This window comes from Canis lupus, chromosome 8 (genome assembly GCF_048164855.1).
Source record: "Canis lupus baileyi chromosome 8, mCanLup2.hap1, whole genome shotgun sequence".
Classification (NCBI taxonomy): Eukaryota; Metazoa; Chordata; class Mammalia; order Carnivora; family Canidae; genus Canis; species Canis lupus.
This window is the reverse complement of record NC_132845.1, coordinates 41,280,300-41,305,396: the sequence shown is the minus strand read 5'-3', so window position 1 is coordinate 41,305,396 and position 25,097 is coordinate 41,280,300. Positions and strand designations below refer to the sequence as shown.

The 25,097-nt window shown below is 48.0% G+C and overlaps 1 protein-coding gene across 2 annotated transcripts; it reads left to right on the top strand.

The window, feature by feature from the left end:
• The first annotated feature begins 2,136 nt into the window (after positions 1-2,136).
• On the top strand, positions 2,137-16,663 carry C8H16orf89 (chromosome 8 C16orf89 homolog). 2 transcript variants are annotated; one of them, XM_072835666.1, is made up of 8 exons: positions 2,137-2,390; positions 6,540-6,689; positions 7,708-7,858; positions 8,933-9,050; positions 10,870-11,002; positions 11,634-11,738; positions 13,649-13,735; positions 16,302-16,663. In XM_072835666.1, exons 1-8 carry the CDS (start codon positions 2,180-2,182, stop codon positions 16,463-16,465), a joined length of 1,119 nt encoding a protein of 372 aa, XP_072691767.1. In that variant the 5' UTR covers positions 2,137-2,179; the 3' UTR covers positions 16,466-16,663. The 2 variants fall into 2 exon arrangements, with proteins under 2 accessions (XP_072691767.1, XP_072691765.1); XM_072835664.1 differs by having other exon boundaries at positions 2,139-2,390; positions 10,867-11,002.
• The last annotated feature ends 8,434 nt before the right edge of the window (positions 16,664-25,097 follow it).

Below are 25,097 nucleotides of genomic sequence, written 5' to 3'. Positions count from 1 at the left end.
AAAATTAAAAAAGAAAACCTTGAACAGATGTTTATTATAGTATTATTCACAATAGCAGAAAGGTAGGAACAACTCAAATGTCCATCAACTGATGAATGGATAGGCTATAACATGATAACATGATGTAGCCATGCAATGGGATCTTCTTGAGTCATAAAAAGGAATGAAGTCCTGATTCAGACTACAACATGGATGAACCTGGAAAATGTTATGCTGAAAGAAGGCAGTCAGACACAAAAGGTCACATATTGAATAATTCTCCACTTCTGTGAAATGTCCAGAATGGACAAATGCATAGAAACTGAAAGTAGGTTCGTGGTTATTGGGGGACTGGGCAGTTGAGGAGGCAGGGGTGGGGATGGGAAGTGACTGCTAATGGGGACGGGTTTCTTTTGGGGGGGAACGAAAATGTTTCAGAATCAGACAGTGGTGGCGGTTGAACAACCTTGCGAATATGCTTTAAAAACACTGCTGAATTGTACACTTTAAAAGGGCGAATTTTATGGTATGTGAATTATATCTCAATAAAGCTGTCATTTTTAAATGTTCAGGGGAAAAAAATTGTATAAAAAGGCTGGCAGTGTGGGGGAGGGAGGGACAAGAATGAAAGTAAATGGTTGACCTACAGCGTACCCATGAGGAGCGTCAAGATATGCATTTGGGTGGTGGTATTTTTATTATTTTTACAGATCTATAATCTGTTAACTGAAGCCCTTGGGGCCAGATATGTTTCTGCATTCAGAATATTTTGGATTTTAGAAAGGCAATATGGCACACGTACATGTAACCATCTGGCAAGGATCAGGAGAACACCCAGTAAACCAACATTAACATTTCTGCAGGGGTGGCTCAGTTGTCCCTTGGTTTCAGCTTAGGTCGTGATGTCGATGTCATGGAATCAAGCCCCTCATGGGGCTCCCCACTCAGGAGGGAGTCTGCTTCTCTGTCTCCCTACTTGAGCTCTCTCTCTAAAATAAATGAATACATTACAAAAATTTTTTTCTGCAGGGAAACAGATATACTTTTACACTGAATGAGCCAAAGAAGGGCTCTAAGTCTTTACTGTCCAATACAACAGCCGCATGTGATTGTCGGGTTCTTGAAATGAGGCTAGCCTGTATTGAAGTGTGCCTCAAGTGTAAAATGCCAGATTTCAAAGACTTCATTTGAGAAAACTGATATTTTAAAAAATGTTACAAAGTTAATCACTGTCATATTGATTACAAGTTGAAATGATATTTTGGGTCCATTGGTTCAAATACAATAAATAGATCATTAAAATTGTTCACCTGGGGTGCCTGGTTGGCTCAGTCGGTGGAGTGTCGGACTCTTAATTTTAGCTCAGGTCTTGATCTCAGGATTGTGGATCTGGGCCTCCTGTTGGGCTCCACGCTGGGCATGGAGGCTACTTAAAAAAAAACTTTTTTTTTTTTTTTTTTTAAATTTCACTTGCTTTTCTTTGCTTCTTAAGATGTGGCTACCAGAAGATTTTTAAGTGCCCACGTGGCTTGCCTTTGCAGCTTATATTCTGTTTCTTACTGGACAGGCACTGCCCTCAGAAATCTGTCAGTTCTGGCAGATGTGCCTTCAAACAAGCTTATTCCAAACTTATTTTTAAAAAAAACAACAAGGGACACCTGGACTGCTCAGTGGTTTGGCACCTGCCTTCAGCCCAAAGTGTGATCCTGGAGACCCGGAATCAAGTCCCATGTCGGGGTCCCTGCTTGGAGCCTGTTTCTCTCTCTGCCTCTCTCTCTGCCTGTGTCTCTGCCTCTCTCTTTCTGTATCTCTCATTAATAAATAAATAAAATCTTTTTTAAAATTAAAAATTAAATTAAATCTAAAAAACAACAAGGAAAAAAAAAGCCAAAATCTTTATGTTTCAGTGCATTTAGATGTCTAAAGTATGACTCCAATTGTAGATCCAAGATGTAGTCCGCAGGCCTAGAGAACCAGCAATGAGAAGGAAAGGGGGAAGCTTGCAGCCAGCTGGCTCCACTCCAGAGCTGGCCTCCCACAGCCTGCTGCCAGGCCACCCCCAGCTGCTGGGTCAGCCCGGCTCAGGGATTATCTGCAGCTCTGCAGGGGAGGGGCAAGGAGGAGGCGGAAGGAGGAGGCTATGTGGGGGCCAGCGGCCCAGGGCTGAAGCACGCGACCAGCCTCAGGCAGAGGACCAGCCATGTCCAGCCCAGGGCTCCTGCTCCTGCTCTTGCTGCTGGCAGCGCCACCCCCGCTGCGGCCCTCCTCGCTGGCACTGCCAGACACCCCGGAGGGCAAGGCCACCATCGTGGGCTTTATCCTCTCGGCACTGGAGAGAGCCACCTCCTTCCTGAAGAAGAGGCTATCTGAAATTAACCTGGACGGTGTGGTGGGGTTCCGGGTCCTGGAAGGTGGGTGCATGTTCATTCCTCTGGACTGGCCCTTGGAAAGCCGGTTCTCAGCCTGTCACCTCCTTGCTCTGCTGGGAGCCTTGCTCCCTCTGGGTGTCTTGGGGGCCCTGCTGTCCTCTGCTGGGAGCCTTGCTCCCTCTGGGTGTCTTGGGGGCCCTGCTGTCCTCAATTATTTAAGAGGCAAAAAGGATTCAGAGGCCACATGGGAAAAGATTTGGAAATTATTATTTTCCTGAGATGAAATGATTCACTTGACAGTGCCAATCCTGATATGTCAAGGACAAGATGGGCAGAGGGGGGTGTACAGGAGGGCGGCTATGGGCAAAACCAGAAACTCTGAGGAGCAGGATCCAACTCCACTCCCCCTACTCCCAGCCAAAGCCACCTCAAGGCTCCAAGAAAAGAGCCAAGTGTTTGTTCAGCTTTCAGGGATTAAGATCACCTACAAGGAGCTGGCAATAGACCAAGGCAAGCAAGGAACCACCCCCCCACACACCCCTCAAGTTGCAAGGAACCCCTCTCCCAAGGCCCCCTTGCCCTTAGTAACAAAGAGCTGACTTGGAACCAGCCTGAGGCTCTGGCCAGCCCCACTTTCACATCACCCCCTCTGGGTAGTCAGTGCAGCTTACCACCCACTGCCCACCCAGACTCCAGGTCCCAGCAGGAGGAGAGGCTCTGGAACAGGTCTGCCTCTGTGCCTGACCTCCCCCAGGAGGCATCCTGGAGAGTCTGAAGATCCAAGACCCTCTGAAGCTAGGACCAGGGTCTCCATTTAATCTCAGCCCCACCCTATAATGCCTCTAGAAATGAATAATAGGAGATCCCTGGGTGGCTCAGTGGTTCGGCTCCTGCCTTCAGCCCAGGTGTGATCCTGGAGATCCAGGATCGAGTCCCGCGTCGGGCTCCCTGCATGGAGCCTCTCTCTCTCTCTCTCTCTCTCTCTCTCTCTGTCTCTCATGAATAAGTAAAATCTTAAAAAATATATATCCTTAAAAAAAAAAAAGAAATGAATAATAGTAAAAGACCACAGGACTGGCTTCCCCGTTGGGCACAGGATACTTTCAGGGGCCCACAAATTTTTTTGATTTCTCTGAAAGTCAGAAAGAATAAAAATGAATTTTAGGTCAAAGAGAATAATATAGAATATAAGCATATCCATCTTTATACTAATGCAGTCTTAAGACATACGCTTTAATCTATTTTTTTTAATAAAGGAAGGGGCCCGCAAAACCACAGCATGTGACCCGGCAAATGTGCCTTGAATGTCACCCAGGCACTGGCTGCGTGTAATTGCCAGACAGCCCAGACAGGAATGTGCTCTGTTTTGCTTTCTGCAGGTGAAGACTTTGAGGCACAGAGAGGTTCAGTAACCTCCCTACGCCTCACAGCTGATAGGAAGGGGGGCGGGGTCTAGTATTCAAATCCACCTGCTGTAACAGCCCTTGAGGGAAGGGTGGGCATTGCACTGATTTTTCTGACCACCCTGGAAGTCAGCCACAGCACTGGGCTCCCTCCAAGCAGCCGTTGAATAAACATTCCTGGAATAGGTAACAGACTTTTGTCAGCAGCTGTCCCATGGACCTGTCGGTTCCTCATGAAGAGGGGAAGGAAGGGCAGGTGGTTCCCTCGGCTGTGTGCTTTCTGGGGTCCGTGAGGTAATAAAAGATGAAGTTTGCTAAGTACCTGCTAAGCACTGAAACAATGTAAGCCCTCCTGTGGGACATTTCTCTGACTTCTCCCCACAATCCCTAAAGTAAGTTCATTATGATTATCCCCTTTTTACCAATGAGAGGACAGGCTTTAAAAGAGAATGTCCAGGGCAGCCCAGGTGGCTCTGCAGTTTGGCGCCACCTTTGGCCCGGGGCATGATCCTGGAGACCTGGGATTGAGTCCCACGTCAGGCTCCCTGCGTGGAGTCTGCTTTTCCCTCTGCCTGTGTCTGTTCCTCTCTCTGTCTCTCATGAATAAATAAATAAGGTCTTAAAAAAAAAAAAAAGAATGTCCAAGGTCACACAGCCAGCATGTGCAGGTGGTGGGCTTAGAACCCTGCTCTGTCTGACTTGGCACCCGTTACCTGAATCATTACAGGGTCGATGTGGCTGGGAAGGAGGGACGAGGCAGCCCAAGCTGACACCACACAACAACCTTAAACCAAGGCCACCCCCTCCTCTCCTCTCCACGGCTCTACTCTATCCCTTTGCAATAACCTGATACATAACAAATGATCCCCAAACTTAGCTGCATAAAACAATGAAACAGTTATCATTTCTGTTTGTCAGGGATCCAGGAACTGTTGGGCTGGGTGGTTCTGGCTCAGGGTCTCACATAAGGTTGGAGTCATGATGTCAGCCGGGGGTGTGATCATCTGAAGGCTTGACTAGGGCCAGAGGAGCCACCCCATTCACTTCCAGGTAACCCCTGGAGGCCTCAATTCCTCACCACATGGCCTCACCAAATGGCTATGTGAGTGCCCTTGCAACATGGCAGCTGGCTTCCCCTAGAGCAAGTGACTCCAGAGAGAGCAAGGTAGAAGCCTCAACATCTTTTACAGCCAAGCCTTGAAGGTCACACACCATTGTTTCCCCTAGTTTCTTACTGGTTTTAGGGGTCAGCCCCATACAGTGCAGGAGGGGCTTGGAAGGGTGTGAAAAACTGGCTGGCCAGGTAAGGTCCTATCCTCATTCTTGGCCTCCTGGGAGACAGAAGAAGTTTACATTCTGGGGGACCCAGGAGCAATAAGATACCCATTGATCCCCCAGATCCATTCTGCTTGGGGCTAGACAGGTGGACATTAACTCTACCAGAGAAAAGCACCCCTCCAGCTGCCTCTGCCAGCCAGGAGGGTGAACCAGAAGGTGGCAGCAACAGCCACACAGGCAGGGAGAAATACCACCAGGAGGCCAGGTTGGGTGCACCTCACTGCTAACTCAGCTACCGCTTCTGGGTTTCATCTGCTGTAGAGCCAAGCAGTCTGGAGCAAGGCTTCAGAAGCAGACGGCCTAGGTTCAAGGGCAGGGAGAGAGTCATGCCTGGAAAAGGATGTTACAGGGCCTGTCATCCCACAAAACTTGCTTAGAACCCTCTTTTTTTTTTTTAAGATTTTATTTATTTATTCATGAGAGACAGAGAGAGAGAGAGAGGCAGAGACACAGGCAGAGGGAGAAGCAGGCTCCATGCAGAGAGCCTGATGCAGGACTCAATCCTGGGTCTCCAGGATCACACCCCGGGCTGAAGGCAGCGCTAAACCGCTGAGCCACCCAGGGGCTTAGCACCCTCTTAAACCTCATCTACCCTCCCCACCAAAGTCTCTACCTGAAGCAGAGAACAACTCAAGCCAAGTCTCACCCTCTCAGCCCTGTGCTGAGGCTTTCCCTCACCTCTCCTCTCTTGACCACCTCTTTTGTCCTCACTATACTATTTTCTCCCACCCCTGCGGAGCCACTGCTAATCCAAAAGGCACCTCTGTGAGGATTAGAAAAAGATGTCTCCTTCCTCAAGTCACTTGCCTGCCATCTGCTGGAAAATTGTCTCAGTACATATACAAATCCATGATAGGAATATATACTGCTCTTGTGCAGTGTACAACCTGCTCAACTGTGTATAGTTGTACACTTGTACACAGTGGCTCTCCACTCAGTCCCTTCCTCATCTTTTTCTCCTGTAGAGCAAACCTTAAATCTCCCTAATCAATACTTACGACTAAACAGAGTATTAAGTGTTTACTCTGTACTATGAACAATGCTAAGTCCTCTCTATACATCAGTTCATTTAATCCTTACAACCACCCACTCCAAGAAGTAAAGAACATCATTCCCCATTTTATAGATGAAGAAAGTAAAATGGAAATAAATTAAATATCTTTCTCAGGTCCCCCAACAAGAAAGTGTTAGAGTCAGGATCTGAACCCAGGCCCACCTCCAAAAATCAAGCTCTTAGCTGCCAACTTCTAGCACTCCAGCCCCACTCCCATCACACCCACATCACCTGGCTGAGCCCCACAAGACCTAATTTCTAATAAGCTCAGCCAAGTCTTTCTTCTCAGAAGCTGGAGGAGGCAGGGAGGCTCAGGAAGCATTATAAGTTAGGATAATTTTTCCTGTCTAAGTGGTTTGTCAAATGATGAAATGAACGAAGTCTTTTCCTTTCCAGTGCAGCTAAAAGGTGTTCAGGAAAAGTGGGCCCAGGACCCCCAGCTGCAGCAGCTGAGCCTGCGTGTGGCGAAGCTGGTGGAAAAGCTAGCGCCTCTCCTTCACAGATCCATCTTCTACCTCAAGCTGAGTGACCCCAAGTACCTAAGAGGTAATAGCAGGAGAGTAGAGTCCCATTTCTTCAGGAACACAGCATCTGAGGGTGCTCCTCCCGGTGTCAGGGAGGGTCTGGGACAGTCTGTAACCGAGTTCTAGTGGGACGAACACACCACAGGCTGACCCTGGGGAATGTTTGGTCATCCCTGACCAGATTGAGATGACCTCTCCCACCCACATGGGGAGTAGGGAACATGTCTCCTTGTTCAGCTAACCCAGCTTGGTAGCCTTCATCCTAGACCAGAGTGGAGGGTCTGGTCTGTCCCAGAGAGTAGGGTATCTCAAAAGAATTTAGCCCTTTGTGCATCAAACATTAGCAACCTGCTATTATTTGTATCTCTCTGACCCACCCTATAAGCCTGGCATGAACCATTCCGGAGGGTGGTGGAGGCAGACGACCTATAAAACCAGCCCCACCTGCCTATCCAGCCTCCTAGACTCCCAGCTCCCAGTCAGGTGTGTGGGAGCAAATGAGGAGATAATTATCCCGTCCATCCTTCCTTTTCAGACAACAGCCTGGCTGCACACCCCAGCCCTCCTCCCTACCTCTGATCTCCAGGTCCCCCACCTCCTCCCAGGCCTGATCCTAAGACCATCCCAACTTGTGTCACCCTAATGATGTCCCTTGACATCTGTTTTGTAAGAACTCCGCTTTCTAACCAAACCAAAGGAGTCAACTAACCCTTTTTGTATGTCTCATGCTTCCATGGGATAAAGTGGATTTGATCAAAACCTGTCCCAAAAAACAAAAACCCTGTCCCAACACTATTCTTATTGATTAAAAAAAATTTTTTTTAAGTTAGTTTTTTAACTCTCAGCTTCCTGAGAGTTTCAAATACAATGTGTAACCAGCAGGCAAGGCTCAGAGCCCCGAGCAGGCTTGTATGTGGTTAGGGCTACCTGGACAGGGACACCTAGTTCCTTGGCTTGGGCTGCAGGAGCCTGGGTGCAGTTAGGCAAGTCTTGGCCCACCACTTCTCAGTGTCTTCCTCCTCACCTCACCTCTTTACCAGAGTTCCAGCCAACCATCCAGCCTGGGTTTTGGAAGCTTCCGCGTGCCTGGACCAGCACAGATGCCTCCATGGTCTACCCCACCTTTGAGCCACAGGACTCCTTCTCAGAGGAACTCAGTGACTCCTGTCTGGTGCAACTGCTGGGAACAGGGTGGGCCCCCTGCACTTGCCCCGCTTCCCAAAATCCCAAAACACTTATTCTCTGTTTGTCCTCCTGTCCCACCCACTCTCCAAGCCCCCAAGGATCTGTGTAAAATCAGGCAAAGCCACCTGCCCAACCACCCTGACACCAACCTCTCCCACCCCCATTGAGCCTAAGCTGGCCCCACTCCCACTCAAGACTTGCAGCCAAGTCCAAACGTCTACCCCACTTCCTGCATGCCCTCCTTTTGCCTGCCACCCATATCCCATTGGTCTCTCAGACCTGAGGGGATCCTTTCAAAAACCACATCTGAACATCCTGCCCCTGGTGTGAAGCTTCCTGTTGTTCTCAGAACAAAGCCCCAACTCCTGCTGTCGTCCCAGGTCTAGGGACCTCTCTCGTCCAGCTCCTGGGGCCCTTGTCACACTCTCAAGAGTACCTACTTTGCCTGTGCCTAGCTGGCATTTGGGGGCCTCCACCTGCCATGCCCCACCCATCCCCATGCCTAAGTAACTGCTTACACTTCAGGGCCACATCCTTCCTCCAGAACCTTCCCTGGCCCCACTGCACAAGACTGACCTCCCCGAGTAGGCTGGCTCTCCTAGCACCACTAGTAGCCGTAGATACAATCTATATTTGTCTATGGTTCTGCCTCCCTCACTGAGCTATAGGTGTCTGAAAGCAGGAATAGAGCCTCATTAAGCTCACCATTTTATCCTGTTGTGCAGTAGCCTTGGAGCATGCCCAGAATCAGCCCTAGGTTCAGAGGACTGCTGTGTAGAGCAGTGCTGGGAAAGAGTATTCTTGGGGGTCCCACAGAGCAATAGGAAGCTGCAGCCCCCTGGAGCTCCCCCAACCCAGGATAACTCCAGTGTCACCTCCCCTATGCTGGAGTTACTGGTTTAGAAAAAGCAAGACATAGTACACCTGTGTTCTATCCAGCAACCCCTTGGGCAGAGCTCGGCGCCTGAAACCTACTGGGTTTCTAAGAACCAGTGGGAGAATAGGGACCAAGGAAGGCTCCATGTCCTCAAACTTCCTTTCAGGCACCCTTCTCTAGAGCCTGATCCACTTCTTCCCCAGGACAGACAGCAGCCAGCCCTGCCGGGTCTCTGACTTCTGCAGAACCCTGATGACCAAGCCTGGCTACTCAGGCTACGGCCTGTCCCACCAGCTGCTCTTCTTCCTCTTGGCCAGAATGGTAAGTGCCCCACATGGGCCAGCCACACACATACAGGACAGAGAAAGATAAAAAGGGGCTCGTGGCAATGTGGCTTTTGTATACTACACACAGGGAAAATAAGCGAGTTTTTGGACACCAAGAAGAAGTCAGAGTAGCCTGCCATCTGTCTGCTGTAACACTATAATACGGAACCAGACTAGGGAGGAGGGATGGTAGGATCCGGATTCTAGTTGGATAGATAGCTTTGCGTGCTGAACTGGATTGTAGGTACCAGGAAAACAAAAAGAGAGAAAGAGTAAAAGAGAAGCAGCAGAAAGAACTCAGCAAACAATACAAATGGACAAGGATTTAGAACATTTGGTCTGTAGCAGCTTCCAGAAAACCCCTGCCTTTGCGGTACCCGATGCTCTTCCAAACCCAAGAGATCAAACATTGCTAATTAATAATAATAATTTTAAATATACATATTTCCTCATATAGAAAAGTAAGGCTCAGGGAATTCCCTGGGTGGATCAGTGATTAGCGCCGCCTTCAGTCCGGGGCGTGATCCTGGAGACCCGGGATCAAGTCCCACGTCGGGCTCCCTGAGTGGAGCTTACTTCTCCCTCTGCTTCTGTCTCTCTGTCTCTCTGTCTCTCTCTCTGTCTCTCATGAATAAATAAATAAAATCTTGAAAGAAAGAAAGAAAGAAAGAAAGAAAGAAAGAAAGAAAGAAAGAAAGAAAGAAAGAAAGAAAGAAAGAAAGAAAGGTAAGGCTCAGGGGCGCCTGGGGGGCTCAGTTGGCAGTTGGTTAAGCGTCTGCCTTCAGCTCAGGTCATGGTCCCAGGGTCCTGGGATCGAGCCCTGCATTGGGCTTTCTGCTGGGTGGAGAGCCTGCTTCTCCCTCTCCCTCTGCTTCTTCCCCTGTTCATCCTCTCTTTCTGTCAAATAAATAAAATCTTTAAAAAAAGATAAGGCTCATTATCTCTGTGGAAAGATGTTATTCTATGTGCAGAAATTATTAGCTGAGAAGGTGTTTAATGTTTTATTTGGCAGGTTTTAAATTTTTTTAAATTTATTTGTAAGCTGTCACTGTCTAGTATTTCTATAAATAAAATAAAAATCAAATTATGAGGAAAATTATTTTGATTACTAGATTGGACCAGTAGAAAGCTCCTCTGACACATTGCTACAGAAACTGCCTCATCTCATATCCTGTCCTGTCCCTGGGACCCGTCCATGGCCCATGCTTTGAGCAGCACTGAAGCTGCCGGTTGGGTTAGCCTGGAATCTGAACATGACAGCCGCGAATGGCTAGGACACTGTAGAGTCAGGCTTGTGTCAGGCACTTTCTAATTATGGTACCGCCCACCCAGGTGAGCACCTCTGGTGCAGCACCCAGCGACATCCCCCTTTCCCTGTGGCTGAGACCCTTGGGGCTCAGAAAGGTTAACTTAGGGCATCCAGGTGGCTCAGTGGTTGAGCATCTACCTTTGGCTCAGGTCATGATCCCAGAGTCCTGGGATCGAGTCCCACATCAGGCTCCTCACAAGGAGCCTGCTTCTCCCTCTGCCTCTGTCTCTCTCTCTTTATATCTTTCATAAATAAATAAAATCTTAAAAAAAAAAAAAAGGTTAACTGAGCTGGCTCCGGTCACACAGCTCCTGAGTGGCAGAGCCGACTCACACCTAGCTCTTTCTGACCACCCTCCCCCCCGAGTAACAGAGCCCCCAGGAGTCCAGAGGTATAGATGGGGAAGAAATTCTAGGAAAAGGGGAAAGACTTCTGGAACAGAGTGTGGGTATGTCACCCATACCACTAACTCCCCTGTTTCTGGCTGTTTGTTCCCCCTCAGAAGGGGTGCACCGAGGGGCCGTTTCGCCAGAGCCAGCACTACATGAACCTCTTTTGTGCCAACATGATGGACCTGAACTGGAGAGCTGAGGCCATCGGATATGCCTACCCCACGCGGGACATCTTCATGGAAAACAGTGAGCCCTGGCATTCCTCTCTAGGGACAAAGCAGTGGAGTGTCCCTGATTCAGAGGGCACGCGTGCACACATGCGAACAGCTCCAGTAGGACTGCCAGATTTAGCAAATAAAAATACAGGGTGCTCAAGAAAATTTGAACTTCAGATAAACTGAATATATTTTTAGTATAAGCATATCCTGGACATTCCATGGGATATACTTATGCTTTAAAATTTGCATTTGTGTTTATTGGACACTCAAATTTAATTGGCCATCCTATATTTCATCTGCCACTATGTGACTGCTTCCTGCCCCCAAAGGCTGACCAGTGATGGAGCTTTGGACTGACAGCCTAGCTGACTGGCAAACAGACTTTGAAGCCTCAGAGATGAGGCAGAAAAGGAGTCTCTGGGGGGCTGCTCTTTGGCTTGGGCATCTAGATCCCTCTATGGACCTCAATTCTTGAGTGCCTCCAGTGAAGGCCCTAAATGGAAGGCAGGGCCTAGCCTGGGAGCTGCCTTCTTCCGGCCACTGCATTGAGCACCCACCTCCCCGGCAGGAGGAGGCAGGTGGCACTGTACAGCCTTGGGCATGGAAGCAGGTGGGCCTGGAGGGGCAGGCCTGTAGAGGTCCTCTGTCTTTGCTTCCAGTCATGTTTTGCGGAATCAGCGGCTTCTTGGATTTCTACAAGCTCCGGTGGCTGGAAGCCATTCTCAACTGGCAGAAGTCACAAGAAGGATGCTTCGGGAAGCCTGGTGAGCTGCACTTCCACGCTGGCTGGGAGCAGGAGGCTGATGGGGGGTGGTAGTGGTAGAGTGGTCTTAGTAGCTCAGAGAGATGTGCAACATGTATATGCACACAAATCCACATGTGAACACACACTCACACACACACAGAAATAGGCTTGGACCTTTGGAAGCCAAAACTTTGCAAAATAGGAGACAGTCTTTTTGGAAGGTGTTGGTCCCCAGCACCTGCGTGAACAAGTCCATTCTTCAGTAAGTATTCCCTGAGCACCTGCTCTGTGCCAGGCTTTGGGGAAAATGAGAGCCCTGAAGAAAAGAGGCAGAAAGTCCCTAAATTAACCAATAAGTGAAATAATTGTTCAATAAGTTCTGATAAGGGCTGTAAAGGAGACAACAGGCTCCTTTAGAAAGAAAGGAATATGGAAGAAGGTTCTTTGGGTAGGAGTATTCAGGCAAGATGTCTGGAGCAGGTGACATAGATGTAGAGGCAGAGAGGACATAGCCCCTTTCCACCTGGGTGATCCTGGGCAGCTTGTCTTCTTTGCTGTAAGTCACTTCACCTCACTGAGCCTTGATTTCCTCATCTGTAAATAAATGAGTATAATATCTCCTTCCTGGAGCACCTGGGTGGCTCAGATGGTTAAGCATCTTCCTTCAGCTGAGGCCATGAACTCAGGGTCCTGGAATCGAGCCCTGCGTCAGGCACCTTGCTCAGTGGGGAGTCTGCTTCTCCCTCTGCCTCTCTCCTCCTCTCATGCTCACTCTCACTCTCAAACAAATAAATAAAATCTTTAATAAAATAAAATGAAAAAATAAATAAATGAATAAATAAAATAAAATAAAATAAAATAAAATAAAATAAAATAATCCCTTTCCTGAGCTGTGAGGAGTTAACATAATACATAATACATCTGTCCTGTGCATGATACAGAGGAGGCTCCCAATAAATGCTGAAGCTTGGGATCCTCAAGGAGGCAAACCTTTTGAAATAAGATAGTCTAGGGATGCCTGGGTGGCTCAGGGGTTGAGTGCCTGCCCTTGGCCCAGGGGTAATCCTGGAGTCTGTGGATCGAGTCCCACATCAGGCTCCCTACATGGAGCCTGCTTCTCTCTCTATGTCTCTGCCTCTCTTTCTCTGTGTCTCTCATGAATAAATAGATTTAAAAAAAAAAAACCTTTTTTTTTAAAGATTTTATTTATTTATTCATGAGAGACACAGAGAGGGAGAGAGAGAGGCAGAGACACAGGTAGAGGGAGAAGCAGACTCCATGCAGGGAGCCCGACGTGGGACTCGATCCCGGGTCTCCAGGATCACACCCTAGGCTGAAGACGGTGCTAAACCACTGAGTCAGGATCCCTGGGTGGCGCAGCGGTTTGGCGCCTGCCTTTGGCCCAGGGCATGATCCTGGAGACCCGGGATTGAATCCCACGTCGGGCTCCCGGTGCATGGGGCCTGCTTCTCCCTCTGCCTGAGTCTCTGCCTCTTTCCCTCTCTGTGGCTATCATAAATTAAAAAAAAAAAAATGCTGAGCCACCTGGGCTGCCCTTAAAAAAAAAACCTTTTAAAAAAATAAGATAAGCTGTTTTTAAAATAGTGGAGTTTATCAAATGAAGATTCTCAGGCCCCCAGACATACAGATGCGGCAGGCAGAAAGTGGGCCTGTGGAACTTGCATTTTTAAGAAGCTCCTCTTCCTGTTCTGATGTGGGTGGTTGGGGGATCACAACTGGAGAAACATCAGTAGATGACAAGTTTAGGCAGTGTGTAAGGGTATGCAGACAGGTGCTCAAGGAATCTTCTGGAAGAACCTCCAGATTCCAGAGAAGACCTGAGTTGCTTGAGGTGTTGTGAGGGGGAGAAGGTTTGGTGAGTAATGTGTAAAAATCCATCTTGAGAAGGTCACCTTTCAATTCTCCCAGCTGCTGAAAATGAAGAATTATCAAAAACCATTCAACACCAACAGCATGTTTTGAGAAGAATGAAGAGGCGAGAAAAACAATTTGCAGGTAATGAAAATACCCAGGGGCCTTCTGGGCATGAAACCAAGACACCCCAGGAAGGCTGCACACCTCAGTGGAAATGTGCCCTGGCATCCCTGAAAGGCAGGGTCTGGGACGTGGAGGGCAGGGTAGGAAGTGGGAGTCCAGAGATCTGGTCTCCAGTGGAAGGAACATAAAAGAAGTTTCAGTGTGTTACTGAAAATCACAGGGATACCCCCTTTCTCAGTCAAGGTCAAGTTAGGAGAACAGAACCCACACTGGGAACTTGAGGCAGAGGGAACTTAATGTAGGGAACTCTTCTCAGAGGTGTTGCAAGAGGTGAACCCAGAAAAGTGAGAAAACCCAGCGATTAATCATTTCAGGAAGCCACTACCCTCCCTGCAGGCTGAGCTGGAGGACTGTGGACTGAGGTGGAGTTAGCAGAGCCTGCAGGGGCTGCTCATGGAGGAGCAAGAGACAGGGAGAAATACCCGATCTTCACAGTTTGTGTCGGCTGTTGCTCAGCCCTAACCATAAGCTGACGGGCAAGGCATCCTGGGAATTGTAGTTTGGAAGGGTCAGTTCACTGTAATCTGGAGCAAAAAGGAGCAGGAGGGAATCTTCAAGCCAACGGGCAAGTGACCAGTGCAATCCCTGTGGCCACAGGTCCAGATGCCCCCAGTTTACACCCGTTGTCCTGGAGCCATTAAGAATAGCGCCTCCTTTCCTCCCCAAAGTGTCCTGGTTGAGATGATAAATTACATGGTCAATCCACCTGTTCTCCACTGAGAATCAGATACAGTTATATTGAGAAGGGAAGAAAGATTTATTATGGGAGGAAGGGAGGATGAGAGGGAGGGAGGCAGAAAAAAGGAAGAGAAGACCTGATTCATTTTTTTAATTTTTTCAATTTTTTTAAATTTTTTTTAAATTTTTATTTATTTGTGATACTCACAGAGAGAGAGAGAGAGAATGAGGCAGAGAGACAGGCAGAGGGAGAAGCAGGCTCCATGCAGGGAGCCCGACGTGGGATTCGATCCCGGGTCTCCAGGATCACGCCCTGGGCCAAAGGCAGGCGCCAAACCGCTGCGCCACCCAGGGATCCCCATTTTTTTAATTAATAAAAAATAAATAACTGCAAGACAGAAGCAGGAAAGGAGGTGGAATAGCAGCTCGAAGAGCAGATGCCCAGTGTATGCTGGTGAATGATCCCAGTAGCTAGATGTCTCCCCATGAACGCCATTGTAACCTCATCGTCTGCCTACGGGTAGCCAAGAGAAGGGAATGGAAGCACAAACCCAAAGGCTGGGTTGGAGAAGGGAGAGACGTTCTCAGGAGACTTCCAGAAGCCCTGGACTAGCCCTGCCTGACCCATGGGGCTGGCACTACCTATGGCCAGGTGGTTGGGGGTCTGCTGTGCATGCCTTGGATTGCTGGCTGCCCCCTAAAAGCATACAGCTGGACCCTAGGACCATCCTGAGGGCTGGAGCAGGAGCTGCAGAGAGGCCCGAGGTCCCTCCTGGGCCCCTGCGAAGTGAGGACAGTCTAGGAAACTGCCCAGGAGGGAGTGGTGCTTCCTTTCTTTCTGGTGCACACCCCCTGCACATCCATGGAGCCGAGGGCAGCCGGCGTGGAGATTTAGAGCACAGGATTTGAAATCATGCTGTCAAGGTTCAAATCTGCTTCTGCTCCTTCCTTGATGTGAGAGTCGCTCAACCTCTCCGAGCCTCAGTTTCTTTATCTGTAAAATAGGGACCTAGCAGTGCCTCCTTCATCAAGCTCTTGGGGGCTAATATCAGATCACCATGCAGAGTGCTCCCCCTGGCATCTGGTGTATGATAGTGTGGGCTGCTAGGGCTGGTAGTTAGGCTCCTCGAAACCAGCATTCTCCCTCCCTCCCAAGACTCTAGCTGGGTTCCTTCTCTTCTCCAAGTCTGTGAGGGGAGAGGAATGTCCTGACTCCCCCACCACCTGATCAGAAACAAAAGGTGGGTGGCCCCCTTTGAGTTTAGAGAACTAAGTAACATCTGTGGGGTTCTTGTCTCAGGCAGGTGCTCAGGATCACCTGGGACCAGGTAAGACTAAGACAGCAGTGAGGGCGGGTATTGAGGTCAAGAAATGAGCTGTGGAGTTCCTAGCGCTGGGGAGCTCGGCTCTGCTACTTAAACCTCAGTTTCCCTACCTGCAAAATGGCAATAGGGTGCTGCCCTAGAAGGTCTCATTTGGGGTCTGACAGCAAGGGAAGGTGGGAAAGGGCTGGACAAGGATGTGGCCTCAGGTCAGGTCCCAGGGGAGGGGAGCTCTGGAGTGGAAATCACACCTGAGTCACCCTGCTGACATGGGAGGCTGGGCTTGTGTGTCCTGTATTGGTATGTCATTGGGAGAAAGCATAACCTCCCCAACGAGGAGGTCCCAATAGGCTGGGGTCATCTCTCTGGAGAGGGGAGCCACCAGTGGCCAGCACTCCTAGCAGCTGGTGGCTGGGCACCTGGCCCAGATCTGGCTGGCTGGGGAAGTAGCCAAAAAGCACTCGTAATGGAAACGTGGCCACCATGCAGCTCTCACAGGGAGGACTCTCTCTCTCTCTCCTCAGATAGCTGCTCCTCCCACAACACAGCCATGGCTGTGGCAGCTCTAGGTGGCTTCCTCTACGTCCTAGCCGAATACCCTCCAGCAAGTGGAGAGCTGAGGCAGTCTACACCGGCGCCACCCACGGCCACTGCGACAAATGTTTCCACACCTGCCACTGGCAGATGAAACTGATGCCATTAGGCAGTCCTTTCACCCTGAAGTCCTGGGGGCCATGCCCTCACAAGGAGGCATCAGAAGAAAGGACTAGCAAAGCAACCCAGCTTCATCCCCTTGAGGAGCAGGGCCAGCGAAGGCGATGTGAGGAGGGATCCAGGCGTGGGATCCAGGCGTGGAAGCAGATGAATAAATTTAGAGTGCAATTGAGTCGTGTTTCTCAGCTGTTTGGACAACTTCTAAGGCTCTGTTTCAAGTCACAACACAAATTCCAAGGAGACCCGTAACTTGAGTCTTAAAGGCAATTTGTTCAGGTGTCAACTGTTGCATCTTTCCCAGCGGGAGAAATAAGGGTCCCTGAATGAAACAGTGCAAGTGATGATTGAACTTGAGATATGGTCACAAAAGGCAGCACATAAAATCTTTCTATCCATGCAAGGAGCTCTAGAGTATCATGTCATGTCCTGTCACGGCCGTGTCATCTTACAAAAGGCAGTGTGGCATAATGGTTAATGATGCGGCCCTGTGCCCGGGCTGCCTGAGTCCAGATCCCCAGTTGTCTCGCTGACCAGCTCTGTGTCCTTGGGCAAAGTCATTTAGCGTCTCTGTGACTGTTTCTTCATCAGTACAATCGAGATGATTACAGGACCTGCCTCAGTACTACTTGCAGTGCTGTGACAATCATGTTTTAGGGTACTGAGAACCATTCCTATAATATAGTAAGTGCCAGGTTGAGTGTTACCTGCTGCCACAGCAGGGATGATGTCACATTACATGAGGAGCTTGTCCTGAACCAGCAGGAACAGAGAGAGGACTTGTCAATTTTTCTTATTCCCAGCTTGTACTTCCTCTCTCGTGTTCTTTTTTATTTTAATTTTTTTAAGATTTTATTTATTCATTTGAGAGAGAAAGAGCACATGTGCATGAGCAGCGGGGAGGGGCAGAGGGAGAAGCAGACTCCCACTTAGCTGAACAGGGGGCTCCATCCCAGGCCCCCAGGATCATGAGCCAAAGGCAGACACTTAAACGACTGAGCCACCCAGGTGCCCCCTCCCTCGTCTTCTGCACAGTAAGACTATAAACATGTCAGCGAGACTTTTTTTTTTTAATTAATTTACCTATTTTGTTGAAGTACAGTTGACATACAATCCGCTGGAGCTCTGACACCAATCTAGTGTTGTAGGAAAGATCTTCTGGAACATTATGATGGGTCCAGATGCTGTCTGTGGTGCAGATTGCAGGCTATGTGCAGACGCATGTCAAAAGGGGACTGGGGGGCAGCCCGGGTGGCCCAACCGTTTAGCGCCGCCTTCAGCCCAGGGTGTGATCCTGGAGACCCGGGATCAAGTCCCACGTCATGAGACATGGGACATGAGAAGAAAAATTTACAAAATGAACCCCACTTGAATTGTCACTTCTTTGGGTTGCAGTTGCTGTAGGACACCAAGAAGAGGTAAAAACCCAACGGATCTGTCTCCTCACCACTCCCCCACCCCAGACCCCAGCTCCTCAACTGACAATGAATAACACGAGCATTTAACATGATGTGGAGGTGGGCCTTTGCTTCCTGTATCCTAAACCTGATTTTTCCACCCAGCACTGGCTCACTACCTTCCTAGAGGAGTTTCTCATTGTGTGGCCTGTGGCCACTGGCCTTAGGACCAGTCCAGGAGGCCTTGTTAAACATGCAGATTCTCTAGCCCTGCCTCTAGAGATTCTCATTCAGCCACCAGGAGGGGGCCTGGGGACATGCCTCTTTGGCAAGCAACCAAGGGATGCTGATGCTTCCCCAAGACTGAGAACTGTGGGGTCCCCAGGACTTGGACCTGTATGACATTCAGGTGGTACATAAAGGGAACATCTACAGTTGACACTGGAGCAGTGGCCTCGATCTGGTACATCCAGATGCATAAGTGGTGTCCCTTCATCACACGCTCCTCTACCCTGCAAGATTCTTTTTTTTTTTTTAAAGGTATTTATTTATTTATTTATGATAGTCACAGAGAGAGAGAGAGAGGCAGAGACACAGGCAGAGGGAGAAGCAGGCTCCATGCACTGGGAACCCGACGTGGGACTCAATCCCGGGTCTCCAGGATCGCGCCCTGGGCCAAAGGCAGGCGCCAAACCGCTGCGCCACCCAGGGATCCCTGCAAGATTCTTTTTGCTGGTCTAGAAATTAAGTGGACATGAGACAGATTAGTAGGAAAAAAACAAAACAAAACAAAAAGTTTAATAACGTGTATACTGTCTGTATACATGAGAGAGACCCGGGAAAACTAAGTAACTCCCCACAATAGCCTAAGCCATCACTTTAAATACCAACTCCAGCTAAAGACAAGAGAAGATTTAAGGGCGTAGGCAGTCATTTATGGGAGGTTATGGGGAAAACACAGTGAACAAAAGTAGATTTAAGTCCATGCTGTCTCTATTGATAACAGTTGCTAGAGACTTAGAGTCATCTATCCCCCCCCTTTCTGATAATGAGATGAAAACACACTTACAAAAGGGTAAATTCTGTTTCCAGAGCTTCCCTTGTGTCTGTAGTTTCTTAAAAACAAATAGCTTAAGATCATCAGTATGCCAAAGAGGCATATCTTGGGGTGGCAAAATTTGCTCCCCTATACCCTCTTCAGCGCTCACACTCACCCCACTGTGATTTTAGGTGCCCCAGCAATGTTCCTCTCAAAAGAGTGTTTCCCCCCCATCATAAATAAATAAATAAATAAATCTTTAAAAAAAAAAAAAGGCGGGGGGGGGTGGAAATCCCTGGGTGGCTCAGCGGTTTGGCACCTGCCTTTGGTCCAGGGCATGATCCTGGAGTCCCAGGATCGAGTCCCACGTCGGGCTCCTGGCATGGAGCCTGCTTCTCCCTCTGCCTGTGTCTCTGCCTCTCTCTCTCTCTCTCTCTCTGTGTGTGTGTCTATCATAAGTAAATAAATAAATCTTAAAAAAAAAAAAAAGTGTGTTCCCTGCAGGTCCCTTGCTCAAGATAAAGATGTTCACTGTAAAAGTATTTCTGCTAAAGAAATCAGTATTATTTTTTTTAAGATTTTATTTATTTATTCATGAGAGACAGAGAAAGGCAGAGACACAGGCAGAGGGAGAAGCAGGCTCCCCATGGGGAGCCCAACGTGGGACTCCATCCCAGGACCCTGGGATCACGCCCTGAGCTGAAGGCAAATGCTCAACCACTGAGCCACCCAGGGATCCTGAAATCATTGTGTTTTTAAAGTTTTTCCCTTTAAGATGTAAATACATACAGGAAAAGTTGTGAGCTCAAGCTTCAGAACCAGCTGCCTCCTCTGCTGACAGCTGTGTGAACGTGGGTCAGTAGCTTGCCTTCTCTGTGCCTCTATTTCCTTTTCTGTATAATGGGTCACACAATAGCACCCACCTTCTAGGATTGCTGAGATAAAATGGTGCAGGGTGAGCCCCTCACACAGTGTTTGAGGCCTAAATGAGCTCAGTAGCTGTTAGCTATGGGTTTTCTCAGAAAACCCAGCATCCACACCACTTCCGCCTCTGGGTTTTTACCACTTATTATTTATTAGCAAACGATGTCATTCCCAGGTAATTATTCCATCCATCCCTTCAATAAATAGTGGTCGAAAACCTACTGTGTGCTAAGCTGTGTCTGGACACGGGAGATGCAGCTGAGAACAAACAAGAACTCTGTTCCTATCATTTATTTTAAAAATATCCATGGAGGGCAGCCCCGGTGGCGCAGAGGTTTGGCACCGCCTGCAGCCTGGGGTGTGATCCTGGGGACCTGGGATCGAGTCCCACGTCGGGCTCCCTGCATGGAGCCTGCTTCTCCCTCTGCCTCTCTCTCTGTCTCAATAAATGAATAAAATCTTAAAAAAAAATAAAAAATAAAATAAAATAAAAAATATCCATGGTACATACACCTGGGTGGCTCAGCAGTTTAGGGCTTGCCTTCAGCCCAGGGCATGATCCTGGAGTCCCAGGATCCGGATGGAGTCCCAGATCGGGCTCTCCGTAGGGAGCCTGCTTCTTCCTCTGCCTGTGTCTCTGCCTCTCTGTGTGTCTCTCATGAATAAATAAATAATCTTTTAAAAAATAAAAATATCCATGAAGTGCATACTGTGCACCAAGGACTGTGCAAAGTGCCAAAGGAAAGCAGTGGAAATCAGACATGGTCTCTCAGAGACGACAGTGAAAGCAGGAAAGACATTAAGAAACAGTTTTAGGGGTGCCTGGATGGCTAAGACTAGTAAGCGTCCACCTTTGGCTCAGGTCATGATCCCAGGGTCCTGGGATGGAGCCCCTCATCGGGTTCCCTGCTCAGCGGGGAGCCTGCTTCTCTTCTCCCTCTGCCTGCCTCTCCCCTACTTGTGCTCTCTCTCTCTCCCTCTGTCAAATAAATATTTTTAAAAATTAATTTTATTTTTTAAAGATTTTTATTTATTTATTCATGAGAGAGACACACACAGAGAGAGACAGAGACATAGGCAGAGGGAGAAGCAGGCTCCATGCAGGGAGCCCCATATGGGACTTGATCTTGGGACCCCAGGATCATGCCCTGGGCTAAAGGCAGGCCCCCAACCACTGAGCCAGCCAGGCGTCCCTAAAAAATTAATTTTAAAAAGAAAATTATAAGAGGGTGTCTGGATGACTCAGTCAGAAGAGCATGCAACTCTTGATCTTGGGGTTGTGAGTTTGAGCCCCACATTGGAATACTTAAAAAAATAAGAAGAAACAGTTATAATCAAGCAGTTTGTACTTGTGATGGAGAACTGGGTGCACTGCTTGGACGTGGTATTCTTTCCCTCAACCGATAAACTGATAGTGATGTAGTTTCAGAATGTAGATGAAGTCCTGAGCCAACGGACAAGAAAGAATTGAGGGCACCCTGGGTGGCTCAGCGGTTTGGCGCCACCTTCAGGCCCAGAGCCTGATTCTGGGGTCCCGGGATGAGTCCTACAACAGGCTCCCTGCATGGAGCCTTGCTTCTCCCTCTGCCTGTGTCTCTGCCTCTCTCTCTCTCTCTCATATGACAGAATGAATAAATTATTTCTCATGAATAAATAAAATCTTTTAAAAAAAGAATTATTGAGATGTCTTTGGTGCAAAAAGGTGGTTTTATTATGAAAGCACAGGGACAGGACCCATGGACAGAAAGAGCTACTGCTGCTTGTGGCCTGCTGCTCCCAGATTGTGAGGAGCAGCTCATTATATACTTTTAGGTTGGGGGAAGTAAAGACAAGGGAAGTTCCAGGAGGATTTTTATATGCTAAGTAGACCCACAGAGCACAGGTACTGGTATTGTCAAACTAAGGTTGTTTTTCTCTGCAGTGTTGTGCCCAAGATTGCAAATCCGAGAAACCACCAAGGAGCCTACACAGATTGCAAACACACGAGGGTTTATTTACAAGCTCGAGCTTGGGTCTAAGTGTACCCGACACAGCAGAGCAGGGACTTGGACCGCAAGGCTAAGACACGTAGGGGCCAGTGGCCAATGGGGATTGTAACACATATAGAAAGTTGCACAGTCGTGTTGCACGCAGGTGGCCAATTGAATCACAATTTACCCTATAGTGACCATTTGAACTGGCCTATCACTCTGGTCAGAATTGGCGGGCACAAGGCGGGGTTACATTTTTATGAGCCAATTTCCAATAAGGGTGTGCTCAGCGGCTTGACTAGGGTGGGGGAGCGCCATAAGCAATAAGCAGGTCATGTGGGGGTCATACAGGAGGTGGCAAGTGCAGCACAAAATGGAGTTAGTCCTGCTCTGCTTGTCCAGGGGTAGGGGATTTTTGTTAAATTTCCTGGGTCCCACATGTAGCAAGGTATTTCTTTTTTTAAAATTAAATTAAAAGCATACTTTATTAGGAAGAAAGATACCTGCATTAAAAATGAAGAAACATCAGTTTTCTTAGTAAAAACAGATAATATTATTAGGAACTACTCCTCAGAAAGGCATAAGGTGCATTAGCTTCACAAAAAACACTAACAAGTCTTCAGCAATCATAATTTCATTTGTTTGAGATATATATATATTTGAAATAATATATATTATTAAATATGTATATTTGAAATCATTGAAAACCCATGGAAAATTCTTTTATTTTCATATTTTTTGTGTGTATTTTTAATTTTTTTTTAAGATTTTTAATTTATTTATTCATAGAGATGCAGAGAGAGAGACAGACACAGGCAGAGGGAGAAGCAGGCTCCATGCAGAGAGCCCGACGTGGGACTCCATCCAGGGTTTCCAGGATTACGCCCTGGGCTGCAGGCGGCGCTAAACCCCTGCGCCACCAGGGCTGCCCTTGTGTGTATTTTTAAATTGGAGTTCAATTTGCCAACATATAGCATAACACCCAGTGCTCATCCCATCAAGTGCCACCTCACACCAGAGAGAATGGTGAAAATTAACAAGATAGGAAACAACAAATGTTGGAGAGGATGTGGAGAAAGGGGAACGCTCTTGCACTGTTAGTGGGAATGTGAAATGGTGCAGCCACTCTGGAAAACTGTGTGGAGGTTCCTCAATAAGTTAAAAATAGAGCTACCCTACGACCCAGCAGTTGCGCTACTGGAGATTTACCCCAAAGATAGAGATACAGTGAAATGGCAGGATACCTGCACCCTGATGTTTCTAGCAGCAATGTCCACGATAGCCAAACTGTGGAAGGGGAGTTGGTGTCCATCGAAAGATGAATGGATAAAGAAGATGTGGTCTATGTATACAATGGAATATTCCTCAGCCATTAGAAACAAGGAATACCCACCATTTGCTTCGACGTGGATGGAACTGGAGGGTATTATGCTGAGTGAAATAAGTCAATCAGAGAAGGACAAACATTATATCGTCTCATTCATTTGGGGAATATAAAAAATAGTGAAAGGGAATAAAGAGGAAAGGAGAGAAAATGAGTGGGAAATATCAGAGAGGGTAACGGGACGTGAGAGACTCCTAATTGTAGCAAGGTATTGGGACGTGAGAGACTCCTAATTGTAGCAAGGTATTAACATGAAGACAGTTGGGAACTTCCTGGAGGAACTTATCCTCTGCCTGCCTCAGGTCCTGGTTAATGGGCTGCAGGTTATAGGGACATTTAATTTTTTAAAAAGAGTTTTTATTTATTTATGAAAGACATAGAGAGAGAGAGAGGCAGAGACACAGGCAGAGGGAGAAGCAGGCTCCATGCAGGGAGCCCGACTTGGGACTCCATCCCAGGTCTCCAGGATCAGACCCTGGGCTGAAGGCGGCGCTAAACCGCTGAGCCACCCGGGCTGCCCCTAGGGATATTTAATTTTATCTACAGTTCATTCTGCCTTTGTTCCCCACATCACTTCCAGATTTGCCTTTTCCAGACATTTGATATAAATGGAGCTGATGACGGAACAGAAGTATAGCTGAGGACAATGCACAAGCTGAAACCTTGCAAACTACCCCCCACCCTCACCCCAAAGTGTGTGACGTTCCTCAGGAGCTTCTGGCTGCCCTAAAGCTAAGGAAAGGGAATACAAATAGTTAACTGATGGAGATCGCAGTCCCCCAAGACCGGAGCCTCCCTCAGCTTACAAATGTCTTAGTAATTAACAAGAACAAAGCAAGGAAGCTTCCAGAAGGAAATGCAGATACGATTTAAACGTTCTTATAACCTGCAGCCCATTGACAGATACTTATAACGGGCAGAGTGAGTGTGAAGTTTCTCCAGGAATCTCCCAATTATCTTAATGTTAATGCTTTGCTAGAAGGCAAAATAACCTCAACCTGACAATCGCAAGGCCTCCAGTATCCTGTGATTCTTCTTTAACAGATGAAAACCCTTTTGAAACCTTCGTTTTCCTTACCTCCCCCAACCCCAAGTACATAATCAGCCACCCCTCACCCCTCGCAACCCAGGGCAGCCAGCAGCTCTTCCTGCCCAAGTGTCTCTGGGCTTTAATAAAATCACCATTTTGCACCAAAGACCTCTCGATAATCCTTTCTTCTTGGTGGTCGGCTCCAGACCTCATCTCGCCAAACCTCACTTCTATTCCACAACTACATCAGAGCCAAATAACAGAACTTTTGGGGGTGACAAAAATGTCCTAGAAGTGGACGAAGGTATGCTGAGATATCTCTGTATTGTAGTACTAAAAATCATTGATTTGTACACTTAAGACAGGCAAATCTTATGGTATGTAGATTATACCTCAATAAAACCATTGAACAAAAACCAAGACTTTCCAGTGGCTTCATTTCCACTTCGGCTGAAATCCAAATGAATTTTCCAGGTCTCCCACCTTGGCCTCTCCCCAAGCTCTGCTCCTCACCAGCTCAGGGATCTATCAGGCCCACCACCTGCGAGGCTCTGGTCCCTGATCCTCCCTCCACAGCTGTCCTCCTATCCCTTATGTCTCAGCCTAAATGGGTTTAGAGAGGCCTTCCCTGCCACTCCCAGTTCTTTCTAGGTCCTGCTTCTTCCCACCACATTTGAGTTGTTTGGTGTCTGTCTTCACAATGACAGGACTGGTCTCTTTGATCAGCATCTAGCACATAGGAGGAGCTCAATCTGTTGAATCCACAAGTGACTGTGGAACCCAGATGAGGAAGCTGATAGAAGACAAAGATACCTAATGAAGGGTAAATGTGAGCAGAGGAGAAAGCCCTGAGCTAGTTACCTGG